This window comes from Xiphophorus hellerii, chromosome 22 (assembly GCF_003331165.1).
Source record: "Xiphophorus hellerii strain 12219 chromosome 22, Xiphophorus_hellerii-4.1, whole genome shotgun sequence".
NCBI classification, from domain to species: domain Eukaryota; kingdom Metazoa; phylum Chordata; class Actinopteri; order Cyprinodontiformes; family Poeciliidae; genus Xiphophorus; species Xiphophorus hellerii.
In genome coordinates this window covers 130,901-146,504 of record NC_045693.1, presented here as the reverse complement: position 1 = coordinate 146,504, position 15,604 = coordinate 130,901, and the positions used below count along the sequence as shown (strand labels likewise).

The window sequence follows — 15,604 nt, the reverse complement described above, 5'->3', positions numbered from 1 at the left end:
ACACCAATCCTTTACTACAGGAGACAGAAATCAGCTGACCTTTGACCTCTGACGCTGTTCATGAAGAGGCGTTTGAGGTAATCTGGTCGTTTTTCTGACCTGGCTGAAGTTTATTATTTCTAAACTGGAATAATAAACTGGTTTTAGACCAGCTGATAATCAGATTTCTAATCCCATTTAGCCAGCAGAGTGTGCCTCGCTGTGAATAGAAGATCTCTGCAGGTAAAATCAGAGCAAAAGAATCAAAAATTTCTCCCGTTTCCAAAACAAGAAAAAAAATCAGAACGTAAAAAAAAACTAAAATTAAGAATTTTTATGTTGAAATTAAATGTTTCTAAATTAAAGGACCTTCCTGAACAGAACTGACTGGAATAAAAATCAGACCCAGATGTTCGGTTCCGGTCCATGTTTTTATTTTGCTCAATGGATCGAGACAGTAAGTGACGTCTGTACAGCACAGGCCGGTTCCGGTCCGATTCGACCTGGTTCCGACTCAGAACAAAGTGCGGCTGTATGGCTTCTTCCGGTTCTGAAGGTCCAACTTTATTTACAACAGATTTCTGAGGTCCGGTCAGGTCCGGTCCAGCTTATTTACACGGAACCAGAAATTGCAGAGTTCTGGTACTGAAGTGGTTCTGCTCGCTCTGGACCGACCAGAACCGGTCTAGGTCTTCATCTGCAGCCTGAGGAAGAGGACGGGTTGGTCCAACAGAACCAGAAAGTTTCAGAACCAGACCGGCTCTGGTGGTACCTCTGTGACCCGGTTCTGGACACCACCTGGTGTCACTCGTCCTCAGGTTCTGATCCAGTCTGAATCCGAACAGAACCCAGTTTGGTTCTGATGGGTCATAGGAGAAAAGAACCCTACTCTCGAAGAGTTTGGTTCTGATCCGGTTCCCTCTGCTGCCAGCTGGAGGCGGATCAGAACCGGTCCGTTAACAGCAGAAAACTTTCATTCTGATGTTTTAACTTCTGGTTCTGATCGGGTTCTGAACCGGATCAGTTCTGTGAGCTTTCCTGATTTTTCTGCCTAAAACATCGAACCTTCTTCAGAAGAGAATGGTTCTGGTTCTGATCCAGTCCGACTGACTGTTACCCCCCAGTGGCAGCAGCAGAGAATTACAGCCTGGTTCTGACTGAAACTATGAAAACACACACACACACACACACACACACACGCACAGAAAGAGAATCTGGTCAAATAAAAACAGGAGTGAGACAACTTCCAGCACAGAGGATCTTTGGTTCCTCAGTTCCTGAATTCAGGATTCAATTTAAATTCTGTGAATTAATTTCACATCTGGAACATTTTTACTCTGAGCCGGGTCCAGAGTCCAGAACCGGGTCCAGAACCGGAGGTTCTGCATCAGTTCGACTGATCTGCAGGTTAAATGGAAATCAGTTTTTTGTCCCTAACGGTTCTCCGTACTTCCTGTTTGTCTCCAGCAGAAACTGAAGAAAGGAGACATGAAGGTTCTGGTCCAACAGTTCTGGAGGTTCTGGTTCTGGTCGGTTGTTTCCTCTCAGATTCCATCTGAGACGATGCAACTATAATTTCCTACGATGGGTTGGTGACCCTGAACGCGCCGGTCTCAGCTTGCTGCCCTGAAATTACTAACAGGAAATAAAGCTTTTGTTGTGAAAGGCCGACGGCTGGAAGTGCTTCCTGGATGAATGTCTGTTTTCCCGCCGACCTCGAACGTCTCACAAGGGGGCAAAGTGCCTCAGCGTTTTGTCCGACGGCGCCTGAACATTACGCCGCCTCCTCCTGCTTGCTGCTCTGCTTCTGAAGCTCCGCCCTCTGGCCGTTCTTTGGCCCCTCCCCCTCATTGGCGCAACTCTTCGTCACCGAGGATGAGGAGGAGGAGGGCGTGGTCTTCAGGCTGCGGGACGTCTTGGCGCCGCGGCTCTTGTCCCGGGTGGCGGCGGTGTCTTGGGGCAGCGAGGGGCTGGAGTGCGCCCTCTGCAGGCCGCCGTCGCCACACAGCCGCGCCTCGAAGGCAGCCAGGTCGGCGCCGCCGTCCGCCATCTTGGCCCGCAGCAGCATGGCGTACGTCCCGTACCGCGTCTTCTGCAGGAGAGAGGAGCAGAACCGGGTCAGGAGCGGGTTCTGGTTCTGGTGAAACAGCCTGGGACTGAATACTTCAGTACCGATCAAACCAGTTCTGATCAGAACCACCAGTCCAACCGGGTCACAGAAAGCATAATTTTCCCGACCCGGATCCTAGAATTAAACCTCTAAGGTTCTGGTTCTGATCGGACCTCTCGTCTCCTCCGTGCCCCGGCAGCTTGTTGCCATGGTAACCGGCTGCCGGTTCTGTCGGACCATCTGGTGCTCAGCAGAAGGTGTTTTTTCCTCTCTGGCCCGGTTCTGCCGACCCGTCCTAATCCAGCGTTCAGAACATTCAGGAGGTTCTGGTTGGATCCACCAGAACCATTTGGACCTGATCAGAACCGTTCCGACCCGGTGATTCTGCTGTTGGTCTCCAACCTGAGGAGCTCAGAACCAGAACCAGAACCCGACAGCTCACCTCGAACTCCAGGTACTCCCTCCGCAGCTTCTGCTCCTCCAGCTCACGACCTTTGACCCTGCGGTCGGGCGTGGTGGCAGCGAGCTCCGTCAGCTCCGAGGAAACCGCCCGGAACCGGTTCTCATGGGCCTGGAGCTGCTCGTCCTGGAGAGAGAGACACGGTGAGGACGGAACCAGAACTCGACGGGTTCCGGTCGGTTCCGGTCCTTACCTGGGTCAGCTTGGTGTTGGACCCGGGCAGCAGCGGGCGGCTGAAGCGTTTCTGGGAGCCGATGGCGGCCGGGAACGGAGGAGCAGAGAACATGGCCGCCACGGCGTTGATCCTGGTGATCCACGACTGCATCTGCTCGGCGCTCCTGGAGGACCATAGAAGAAGACGTCAGGGAGGAGATTACTGGACACTCAGAACACAGCGGCCATTTTATGTTCGATTTTAAAAAGCTTTTTCTGCTGCTTAACACCATTAGCATTTAAGCTAGCTTTAGCTTCTCAGCTAATTTTACCCGTTAAGCTGCTGCGACCGATTAGCTCTGAACTCGTCTCTAATTCCTTTGGCTTTTTGTACTGAACATTTTCCCTCCTTCTGGTTTTTCAGGCTTTTGCTTTTATTATTCTGCCAATTTATTACATTTCGAAAAGTCTTCTGCAGCTGATGTCAAATGCTTTCACTCCTAATGGCCCCTAATGTCCTCTATTGTCCCCTAATGTCCTCTATTGTCCCCTAATGTCCTCTATTGTCCCCTGATGTCCTCTAGCGTCCCCTGATGTCCTCTATTGTCCCCTGATGTCCTCTATTGTCCCCTGATGTCCTCTATTGTCCCCTGATGTCTCTAGCGTCCCCGCTCCCATCATGTCCTCCTTACGGCGCCTGCAGCAGGAAGACCCTCCAGTCGGCCGTCCTCAGGTAGAAGACGTTGGGTCTCTTGCGGTAGTCGGCGGCCCTCATGGCCAGGGCGTGGTGGACGGACACGGCGTTCTTCACGTCGTCCTCCGTCGGCTCTCGCTCCGTCCGGTACTCGTCCTACGAGGACACAAACGCACTGTGACCCGACCCAAAACAGACGGGACGCGACCGGACATCTAGAAAGACCTCTGACCCGAACCGCTCCACTGATGAACCAATGAGATGCAGGGAGACAAAGTCCTCACCACCTTCACGGTTCTGGATAAATCTGATGTTTATCTGGATTCTCTGGACCTTCTGGTCTGAACTTCATCTCATCGTCTTCACCAGAACCAGAACCGGATCTAAATGTTGATGTGTTCTGTCTCCCCCTGCTGCTTGCAGTCTGCAGTCTCACCACTAGGCGGAGCTCTGCAGCAGAAGAAGCCAGAGACTCTGGAGAACTAATCCAGAACCCTTTACCGGGTCGCAGAAGGTCAGGACCACTAACGGATCAGAACCGGATGGCAGCGGTGTCTACTACAGCAGGGGCTGATGGGAAACGCAGTCCAGGTGTTTTACCTTCTGCAGGTAGAGGACCAGACCCTTCAGCATGGCGTAGAAGGTTTTCCAGCCTCTCTTCCCCCGCGGAGCTGAAACAGAAACAACATGGAGCCAACGAGGAAGACGAGGAAGACGAGGAGGATGAAGAGCAGCCGCGTACTTCTCTTCCCGTCCGGGTCGGCGTGGACCTTCCTCACCAGGAAGCCGCTCTTGTAGAGTTCACCGTCGGCCTGCTGGGCCACGCCCACCAACGGGTTGCCGCCGGTGACGCGCCGCATGGTCTGGGAGGCGGAGTCGGTGCGGCCGTCGGCCAGCTCCGACGCCGACTTCCTCAGCTCCTCTTCATCACTACGAGAGGAAGAGTTTGGGTCAGACGGTTCTGGTTAGAGACCCAGACACTCCGCCGGAACCATGATGGAGGAACACCAGTCACCCAACCGCCATCCGACCGCCATCCGACCATCATCCGACCATCCAAACCCAGTGTCTGGGTTCTGGATGGTGGAACCAGGGGAACCTCAATCAGGACCCGGTTCTGTTTGGGTCCTGATGGTGTTCTGGTTCTGATTGGTGCAGCAGGTGGTGATTAACCAGGCTGTTATTAGGACACACACACACACACACGCTGCCGGGGCGTTGGGATGCTGACCTGTAATTACAGCCGGCAGAGAAGCGGGAACAGTTGCCACGGCAACAGCAGCTTGAATAAGAGAGTGAGAGCGAAACGAGGAAACATGTTTACACTCACATGGTCCACTGCAGCTTCTCGTTCCTGATGGAGCTGTACAGCGTCTGCAGAGAGAGCAGAACCGGGTCAGACAGGAACCGGGCCCATCAGAACCGGGTCAGACAGGAACCGGGCCCATCAGAACAGAGTCAGACAGGAACCGGGCCCATCAGAACAGAGTCAGACAGGAACCGGGCCCATCAGAACCAGGTTAGAGAGGAACCGGACCTGACTGATGGAGGGTTCTGATCACCTGTGTGACCGGACCGATCAGACAGGTCGGGTTAGTTCTTCAGCAAAGTGTCAGACCCGGTTCTGGTGTTAAAACGGACCTGCTGTTTTATTGAACATCAGCTACAAGTTCCTGTTTGGGTCCAGAGGGGGCGCCACTCACCAGAACACCAGGATAGAGAACAGAGAGGAAAGGGTGAGTCACCAGAACCAGAACCAGAACCAGAACTGTCCTGGACAGTTTCCAGACTGAGACAGCAGCTAACCACTGACTGCAGCTTCTGGCCCGGTTCTGGTTGGATGTGGAGTCGGACTGCAGAGACCATGGCTGACCAAACATGGAGGCCAGTTTTAATCTCATCATCTTGTATTTTAGTTTTTATTTGTTTGTTTTTAATTGTTCTGTCAGCTTCACATTACTTCAGAACCAAGATGGATTCTGGTTTTAACATAATGATGAAGCGTCAACATTTAACCCTCCACACTTAGAAACATCTCTGAAAAACTGCTGCTGTAAAATAAGTTGCCATTTTCTTATTTTGAAATGTAACCTGAAGTTCTGTGCTGCAGAGACGGAAGGAAAAATATAGGAGACACTAATAACGTCACAACCTGCCTGAGATTATTATAACATGTGAAATGAAATAAATATGTGAAACTTCAATGCCAGAGAAGAAAGCTAATGACATTTAAGCTAATGGCAATTAAGCTAGCAATATTGAAACTCACAACATTTAAGCAAGTAATATTTAAAAAAAACAATGTTGAATGACAGATGTAATATTCGTCCAATCAGGTGTGGCCTAGAGGAACACCTTGGTTTTTGGAAACGCCCACTTTGGCTGCAGTCACACCACATGATGCGACCGGTTTCGATGCCGAAGTGACCTGCATGTGCAGAAGAACGTAGTTGTGATGAATGTTTGCATAGAAACGGGACGGTTAGTGGAGATGAACCGACCAGGGGAACCGTAATGCCCCCTCCGACCTGCAGGTGGCAGGAGAGCTGCAGTCCTTTCCTGCCACCGTAAACCAGACATTCACATCTGGACCTTCTGAGCCAGCAGCTGATGGGATTCACAGGCAGAAACACTTTTAAATTATTCTAATCTAATATAAAAGATTAGAATAATACGTTGATAAGATGATAATATGTTTATTAACATCTTAACATGTTTATTAACATCTTTAGTTAATTAATCAAATTTATAGCTGGAATGTGGACTTTTTGACCAGAATCCAAAGTTAAAGTCAGATTAATGCTCCAGTTTGTTTCCTGTCAGATCAGAGCGATTCCTTTCTTCTCCCATGAATTCCTGCTGATCTGTCAGCAGCAGGGGAGCCGCTGCCCCCTGGTGGCTGCAGGGCAAGATACAGCTCTAAAAACCTGAAATATTTCAAAAACCTTACTTTTTACTTATTTTAGGGAGAATTTCAACTAGAAAATTTATCCCAGAAACATAAATGTGTAAATTCTTCATAATTTCAGATATAATGGAGCTCGAACAGGACAGATTTGGAGGTTCTGTAGGTTCTGGACCTCCCGGTACCAGCTCTACCTTCTTCTTGCGGTTCTGTGGGTGCTGCTGCCGGTCCTGGCTCTTGCCCAGCAGGTCCGGGAACGCCAGCGGCTTCAAGGACCGGGACCGGGGCGCCCGCGGATACCGGAAGTCGGACTCCCTGGAGTCCCGGCTGGCGCCGCTCCGGACCGAGCACAGCGAGCGCGAACGGTTCCGACCCGAGGAGTGGATGCTGTTGACTCCGATCATGGCTGACCCGGGTCGACTAGGGTCCAACTGGATCCGAACGGTGGGGGAACAAAGTCTGAACGGAGCCGTTAGAGGTTCTGGTTCTGATGGATCCGGTTCCTCCAGCAGGTCCAGTCGGAGTTCTGGGTCAGTCCAGAAGCTTCCAGATCCGTTCTGGGAAACTCCTTCCTGGATCAGATCAAACTTCTGGTTTCTGAACCAAAATGTTTCTGTTTCTTCAACGAGAATAAAAATATTTTAATCGTTTTAATTCCAGTAATTTCAGATTTGAAGCAGAAATGAATCAGATTTCTGTTTTAGTCGGAGACGTTTGATTTCTGGGTTCATTTGGTGCAGAGATCGTTTCTTCTGATCAATGACGTATTTAAAGGTTTGATCAGACTTTCTGAAGGAGCCTCCTCTTCCTCCCGTCTCGTTAAACAAACCCAGACTCTGCGCGGTCCAGGCGGTCCGGCCAGGCGGTTACCACGGCGATGCGACGCCTTGATCACCCAGACAAACGCATCCCGACTCGGAGCGGCGGCGAGGAGAATCCCTGGACTGCAAATAAACGTGTGACGAAGGAGACGCATCAGCAGCGGCCAAAACCCAGAGGACGACGAAGAGGAGGAGAGAGAGGGAGGCTGGGGCAAGCGAGCACACCCACACAGTCAGACGGAGAGAGAGAGTGAGGTAGAGGAAGGAGGATGAAGGTGGGGAGACAGAGGAGGAAAGTTTCTCCTGATCCACCCTGAATCTGACACAATCCCTTCTCCTCTTCTTCAGCTGTTGATCTCCTCTTCCTCCTCTTCTTCCTCCTGCAGGAGAATCCTTCGTCTTCTTCAGGTGATCTCGGTCCTCCTCCTCTTCCTCAGACTGAACTGTTTGCCTTCCTCCTCCTCTTCCTCCTCTCTCTCTCTCAATGCGCATTTTCTCTGAGCTCAGCAGCCAATCAGAGGGCAGAGCCAGCAGATAAGACCCGCCCCCAGCTGCCAGTCATGAGCTGAATGTAGATGAAGCTCAGCGATGAAGGGGAGCATTTTTATCATTTCAGAACTGAAAATTAAACCATTCAATTTACTTTAATGTTTTAAAATCTAATTTTCATTGCTGTCTAATTTCTTCTCATAATATAAAATCATTTTGAATGTTTTTATTTTTGTATTTTCTTTTATTTTTAATATTTTTGTGGAAATATAAGCAATATTTTAACACAAGTTTCAAAACATTTGTTGTAAATTACATTAAATTGCAATTAAAAAACATAAATCACTGAGCTGCAATTTTACCTGAAAAGTTTTAAATATTCCATGTTGAGTTATTAAAGTTAAATGTATAAATCAGGTGAATTATGTCACAAATGACTAATAATGAGCTGTGGCGTCTAGACAGTGACAAAAACCTGCTGAAGTAAAACTGAACCAGGATTTAAGGCTCCTGGCATTTCACCTTCCTGACAAACTAACACCAACCAACACAGTGGTTAGTCAGGGAGATCTGCCTCACACCACCACAGGCTCCGCCCCACACCTCCCCAGGCTCCGCCTCACAACTCCCCAGGCTCCGCCCCACACCTCCCCAGGCTCCGCCCCACACCACCACAGGCTCCGCCCCACAACTCCCCAGACTCCGCCCCACACCTCCCCAGGCTCCGCCCCACAACTCCCCAGGCTCCGCCCCACACCACAGGCTCCGCCCCACACCACCACAGGCTCCGCCCCACAACTCCCCAGGCTCCGCCCTGGATCTCATTAGGCTAACCTACCAATTTTTGCACAATCTCCCTACAATTCGCCCCAGACCATCAGTCTGGAACTAGACCAGTGTCCTGTAACCCTTTCCTGTCAATTTGAGAGTTCATGTCATTTTAAAGAGTCTTTATGGACTGGAACCACAGGAGAAGTTTTAGTCTTGGACACCAAAACATTGATATCATCAAACCAGCAACATCTCCAGGAAATGGGACTTTTTCAGTCAATTCTAGAAATGCTCTCCAAACATATGAATGTGGTTTCATTTCCATGCTCCTATGTTGTTCAAACAGATTTTTAAGCGTTATTTAGATGAATTCTCTGATCAGATTTTGTTCTCTCGTTACACTGAATAAACAATGTGGTCATAAAGTAAGTCGTTTAACTGTCGAGAGATTTCAGCAGAAGTTTCTTGTTTCTTCATGCAAACACTGATGGAGGATCAGAGCAGGAGGAGGACAGCAAATTATTCCTGTTTTTCTGCCTCTCAGTCAGTCTGAGCTGCTGCCCACACACTCTTTGCTGCAGCCGTCCAACCAGCCGACAACTCAGCAAACGCTCCACACACACATTAGCAACACGCATGATGATGATGAGCATGATGGAGGTGAAGAGGTGAGGCAGATTCATGTCGATTGCTCCGAGGGCTGAGGTGGGAACCGACCCACTCAGACATGACACACACCAGACAGACAAAACTACCCACAGCAGCCAAGAGAACCGGTCTGAGTGCAAACAGTGATGCTGTCGCTACAGCAATGCACTGCGGATGAAATGTCCCAGTCCACCATGTCCATCAATACATCTATGGATCCGGACCCACTTAAAGTTTGTGTCCCCAAAAAGATGAGTTTAGGTCGACATGACGTCCCGACGAGAGACAAAAACAGGTCTGTGTGTGTGTGTGTGTGTGTTTAAAGCTGGGATATTTCTAGATTATCAGAACCAAAACAAAAAACATAAAACATTTCTAATTTACAAAAAAAATCACCATTATGAGGGATTTATGGATTATCAGGACATTTTGAGAGTATAAAAATGTTTAAATTATTTAAAAAAAAAAATGTATTTCATGAAGACATTTTACCATTCTGACATTAGTGCATCATGTGGACATTTCCTTTGCCTTTGATTGTTTTTGTCACCTGTCATGTGGCAGACATTACAGCACAGAACAGTCATAGTGAGCGCCTTGTGCTTGGTTACTTCATAGTTGAGCGTTGTTTACAGTTAGTGCGTTGCCTTAATTGCTATGTTTAATAGTGCAGACAGTGGTGGTTTCTGACATGAATAATACGGGCAGCCACCCAGGGCGTTATCTTGTTAGGGATGGCATGAGACCACTGCAGATTGTAGCACAGAGATGGAAGCAAAGTAGAACAAAGAGTTTGTTCTGCTTTTAATATTGGTTACATTTCTTTCAGCTCTAGGTATTTAATATCTAGATGTTTTTATGGGAATGTGGACCTTTCAGATCAATTTGAGAAGCAAATTTGATCATATTTCACATCATGTCATGTAGTGCGGGGTGCTGGTCTTGGTCTTGTCTTGGTCTCGGGTTAGTTGGTCTTGACTACAACACTGACATGGACACTACTGTCCAATTTTGGACATGTATCTAAATTATGGGAAAATTCATTTATAGGGATATTTCAGCCTTTTGACAGTGCTTATAGAATATGAGAAAAATCTGCACCAAATAATTATTTCAGAACAACAAGATAATTCAGGTTTTTTGGTAATATATGAAAGCATTTTGTTATAATATTTCTGATTTGTGGAAGCGAGTTTTGATAATTATGAGGGCATTTCTGGATTTTAATGTAATTGCTGTTATATGACTTTAGGATTATAGTAAGACCTTAGCAAAAACAACTTTTTTAATCTGGATTTTTCTAGATTCTGATATTTTGTAATTATGAGTATTGTTAAAACATGAGCGCAATTTAGTTAAATAAGACTAATTGTGAATAACAGATACCGTATTTTCCGTACTATAAGGCGCACCTAAAAACCTTCAATTTTCTCAAAAGCCGACAGTGCGCCTTATAATCCGGTGCACCTTATAATCCGGCTCGCTTTATATATGGACCAATATTGAGCCACAACAGGTCTCACAACTACAGTAAGCAGCCGCCGACTTCATTTTCCCCGTAGAAGAAGAAGCGCGCGGTGCATGCTGGGTTTTGTGTAAAGACCCCAAAATGGCTCCTATTAAGAGACACGCTTACGACGCAGTTTAAGCTCAAGGCGATCAGTGACGCAGTAGAACATGGGAACAGAGCAGCAGCCAGAGAATTTAACATGAACCAATCAATGGTTATAGCGGAAGTGGATATATATTGTGATTTGATTTACCGTAACAGTATCAGACTGTTTTTTACGTGTTTATTGAATCGAGGAAAAGTTCCCCTCCACTATATGTTACACCTTGCTGTTGTTAAAAGATAAACTGTGTCACCAAAATACCACGTCACTGACTTTACCTCGGGGAAAATAATAAAACAGTTGTTTATTCATTTTGGGAATGAACGGAGTTTTCAGGACGCTGGTTTAATAAAGTTTGACTGACCTATCTGACTGTTTTGTTGACATTCCCTTTAGCGCAGCTCCATCTAATGGATGCATAACGTAACTCCAGCCTCTACTGTAGCGGCTATTCTATGCGCCTTATATATGAAAAAAGTTTTAAAATAGGCCGTTCATTGAAGGTGCGCCTTATAGTGCGGACAATACGGTACTTTTTTCATTATAGATATTTCACTGATATATGGTAATTTGAACATAAAAACATTTCTAGATTCTGTGAAGACTTTTGTTTTGCGACCAAATGTTGCTCTTCATGAGAATGAAAAGCAACAAACATGAATCGCCGCGGCTCAAACTGAACCAGGGTAACCAATGTAATCTGGGTAAATTAATAGGCAGCAGGATTAGATCCACAGAGAGGAAGTTAAAGAGACACTTCTGCATTATGGGGACGCCTGTGGGGACATTCAGGGGGACAGGAGACGGGGACACACCTTCAGCAGGTCTTTGGGGAAGTCCTTCCCGTCGTTCAGTCCCTCCAGGTTGGAGATGAACTGGCTGCAGGACATCCTCTTCCCCACGTTCTGCACAGACAAGAGGTCAGAGGTCGCTTCGCTTGCTACAGTCGCCTCTGCTCAGTTACAGCAGAAACCTTCAGACTTGCTGCTTTCTGTGGTTGTTGCCACAGCAACAAGACTCACTTCCTTAAACAGAGTAAAAGTCTCGAGTGGCAAACTTACAGACAGCAGCTGACTGATATGTAAACATTATTATTAATAAACATTAGAAGAATCTGTTTCAGAAAGGTTAGTCATAAAAACATCATATTCATCGAAAATAATATACGTTTTGTTTTTAAAACTAGTGAAAAAATTCTGAGTTCTTCATAATAAATAGCTCATTAATTTAACCAAATATGGAGTTCCACCCAATTCAAATGGTTAATGCGGGTTTACATAACACCAGTGGACCTCAATAGGTATATCAGGTATGTATAAAATGTACTGAGGACAGAGCAACTCTGGTTCACTGCATGTGGTTTTGTAGGAAAATTATACTGTTTTGGAAAGAGGTAAAAAATGTACCTGAGAAAATAATTTCCAAACAAATAATAATAATAACAAATAAATCTTATCTTATCTTATCTAATTTTGGATCCAAAGCTGTGTATGTTTGGACTGTACCCTGAAAAACATAATTATACTAAAAACAAACAAACATTAATAAACTTAAGTTTGCTCAATGCGAAAAGATGAATATCATTGATCTGGAAGAAGACTCATGGACCGACTGTAAACCTGTGGCTGCAGCAGATATTATCTCCCTCTGGAAAACATTAGGTAGCTTTTAAAGGCAAACAGGATTTGTTTGAGTTCCTCTGGAATCCCTTGACTGAAGGACATGTTAACTGCAGTTCTATCAGAGGACATACACTGTAACATTTAATATCTCAGTGTAAACATGATAAGTGGAACATGTGATGGCTTGCATCAGAACCAGGGTTGGTGGAGGCATGTTGTTGATTTTTGCTGGTATTTTATTTTGGCCTGAACAGTAATACTACTACTACTACTACTACTGCTACTACTACTACTACTGCTACTACTACTACTACTACTACTGCTGCTACTACTGCTGCTACTACTGCTGCTGCTGCTGCTGCTGCTGCTGCTACTACTGCTGCTGCTGCTGCTGCTGCTGCTGCTACTACTGCTGCTGCTGCTACTGCTACTACTACTACTACTGCTGCTACTACTGCTGCTACTACTGCTGCTGCTGCTGCTGCTGCTGCTGCTACTACTGCTGCTGCTGCTGCTGCTGCTGCTGCTACTACTGCTGCTGCTGCTGCTGCTGCTACTGCTGCTGCTACTGCTACTGCTGCTGCTGCTGCTGCTGCTGCTGCTGCTGCTGCTACTACTGCTGCTGCTGCTGCTGCTGCTGCTGCTGCTGCTGCTACTACTGCTGCTGCTGCTACTACTGCTGCTACTACTGCTGCTGCTGCTGCTGCTGCTACTGCTGCTGCTACTGCTACTGCTGCTGCTGTCATACTTTGCAGAATGTTCAAGCTGTTTGTAAACTGCTAAAATTACAATAAAGATATTTTTTGAAAAAAAAGGAGTTCCTGTTGGGAAGCCAGTCATGTGACCACATCAGTAAACCTGATGAGGAAGATGAAGGAGAAGCTCACGTTTCCATGGAGATCAGTGTTCAACAGCATGACGGCGCAGGTCAGGGTGTGGATGCTGTCTGAGAGAGAGAGAGGGACAGGTGAGACAGGCAGGTGTAGTTCAGGTGTAGTTCAGGTGTAGTTCAGGTACCATCAGTGGACAGCGTCTCGGGGTTACACTGCCTGTATCTCCTGGAGAAGTGAGCGAGGACTCTCTCTCTCTCCTGGGTTTCTCCCATCAGAGCAAACCGGGTCAGAAACGTCCTGAACCAGAACCAGAAGTCAGAGAAACACTGGATCAGAACTAGGGCTGAAACGATTCCTCAAGTGATTCGAGTATCTCGGTTATTAAAATTTCTCGAGGAAAGTGTACCTAATTAATGTTTTATTATTTAGCGCACCGTGTTTTCCGGCCGGGTCGTTATTTGCGTTGCGCGGAGCTCTGACTTCCGCCTGAGTTGTTGACGAAAGCTAAGTGTTAGCAGCATAACGTCCATAACCCTAACCCTAACCCTAAGTTCGGCCTGGGAGGATTTTATTGATTGATGATAATGTCCGGATCTTTGTCGTTTTTCTGGGGACCAATAAGCATCTTTAAAATGACTGGCGCCATGCCTGGAGTACGGCAGCTTGTCTCTGAGCTGCTGGTTCAGAGCGAACAGCGGGAAGAGCTGCAGGTATTAATACAGGTGAGCGGATAGACTGAACACGGCGGGCGACTGGGTTCAGTCTCGTATCACATGAGACCGGGATGGAGCGCATCCCGTCCAGCATGTGGCGACACGTAGCAGGTAGACGTTTCTGTGTGTGACGAACAAAGGAGTCAAATCCCGTCACTAACATGAACACAAAGCTATAAATGTCTGTTCAAGGTCAGAGTTCACCTGTTAAACTGGCTGAAGATGAATACAGAAACCAAAAGCTGGAGCACAGACATTTTTTATAAGTGTATCTGTGAGACTTCCTCTTTATTATTAAATTGAATATAATTTCAGATTCTTGTATAACTTTTCTTACAAAGTGAGCTGTTATTGTTACAGGTTCATTCTCTAAACTGCAGAAACGTTTTTGTTAGGGAAGCTCAAATGTGAGAAATTGGACAGATGTTGATATGCGATAGTAAAACTGCTGTTATGTTAGATTTACCAATGTTTTATTTTATCTTTTTTTTATGCGATTACTCAATTAATCGTAAGAATAATCGATAGATTACTCGATTACTAACATATTCTTTTACAACAGGCCTAATCAGAACCAGAACCTTTCACTCAGAAACTGAGTCTGACGGCAAACTGATTCACTGATTCAGTAGTTGACCTTCTTGTTTAAGAAGGCCCAGAACCTGGGCCAGAACCGGGCCTGGTACCGGAACCAGCACTGACCTGAGCGCCTGGTCGATGTTCATGCCGCTGAAGTTGAAGTGCTCCAGGTACTCCTGCGCCACCATCTGACTGAAGTCGTTACTGCAGGATAAGAACAGGAAGCTCGGTCATTCCAGAACCTCCGACCCAAACGCTCCGGTTCCGGACCGGGTTTGGACCCAAACTGACTTCTTGCTGAGGTGCGGCGCCACGTCGGACTTGCGGAACCCGTCCAGAGCGTAGAGCCGCTTGGCGAGGCGCCGGGCCGCCTGCAGGTCCGGTTTCAGGCCGTTGGTCAGGACCTCCAGAACCTCTGGGTCGAGCTGGTCCGTTGGACGCTCCCTGGAGACACGAGGACACACAGTCACTGAGCAGAACCAACAGAACCGCAGGCTGGGTCTGACCCATTCCCATGGCAACACAGCAGACAAACAGCTGCTGGATTGGTTTGGACCGTTGGTACCGACCTAAAAAGAACCTGCTTCTGTTTTAGAACAGAGCCAGAGTCAGTTTCCAAGATGGCGGCGCCCAAAATGGCTGCGGCTGCATGGGCTCTCGACAACTTGCGAGTATTTGAGCAAAATACGCCGCCTAAAACGCTACAAACTTTGCATCCACTCAGTAAGTTAGCATATGATCGCCAGCATCTGCTGGAATTACGATCATCAAGTGATTCCGGACTCATAAATACGACTACTCTGGAGTGTTTACGTGATCTCGGAGTGCTACGGAGGCAAGACCCAGCGGCCCGCAGCGCAGCGGACTCGCCTAGCAGCACTAGCCGGAGGAGGAGAAAGCGAAGGCGGTGCGACCGGCAGCGGAAGCGCGGCTGTCGAAGTGGACTAACAGCTAAGCTAAACGCTAACCCCCACAGATCGCCGCTTCCGTCCATCTTCCTCTCCAACGTCCGCTCTCTGGACAACAAAATAGACCATCTGCAACTAGAACTGTCTTCAAAGAGAGAGTTGAGGAACTGCTGCGCTCTCATTCTGACGGAGACATGGCTCAACTCGTCCATACCGGACAACGTTGTTAGCCTGGAGGGGCTCGCTACATTCCTCGCAGACAGGAGCAGCGCTCTCAGCGGTAAAACCCGAGGAGGGGGGCTGTGT

The 15,604-nt window shown here is 47.5% G+C and overlaps 1 protein-coding gene across 1 annotated transcript in view; it reads right to left on the bottom strand.

Annotated features, from left to right (window-relative positions):
• Positions 1 to 391: 391 nt before the first annotated feature.
• Positions 392 to 15,604, bottom strand: part of LOC116713349 (uncharacterized) — a 24,881-nt gene continuing 9,668 nt past the window's right edge. Inside the window, exons 9-21 of the mRNA XM_032553492.1 lie at positions 15,190 to 15,406; positions 14,682 to 14,959; positions 14,514 to 14,594; positions 13,283 to 13,395; positions 13,153 to 13,211; positions 11,459 to 11,548; positions 4,727 to 4,770; positions 4,139 to 4,326; positions 3,997 to 4,067; positions 3,395 to 3,552; positions 2,743 to 2,887; positions 2,532 to 2,675; positions 392 to 2,071 (exon numbers count right to left, since the gene is read on the bottom strand). Of these exons, the coding sequence (XP_032409383.1) occupies positions 1,754 to 2,071; positions 2,532 to 2,675; positions 2,743 to 2,887; positions 3,395 to 3,552; positions 3,997 to 4,067; positions 4,139 to 4,326; positions 4,727 to 4,770; positions 11,459 to 11,548; positions 13,153 to 13,211; positions 13,283 to 13,395; positions 14,514 to 14,594; positions 14,682 to 14,959; positions 15,190 to 15,406 (1,906 nt within the window). The 3' untranslated portion in view covers positions 392 to 1,753. The remainder of the gene's footprint in view (positions 2,072 to 2,531; positions 2,676 to 2,742; positions 2,888 to 3,394; positions 3,553 to 3,996; positions 4,068 to 4,138; positions 4,327 to 4,726; positions 4,771 to 11,458; positions 11,549 to 13,152; positions 13,212 to 13,282; positions 13,396 to 14,513; positions 14,595 to 14,681; positions 14,960 to 15,189; positions 15,407 to 15,604) is intronic.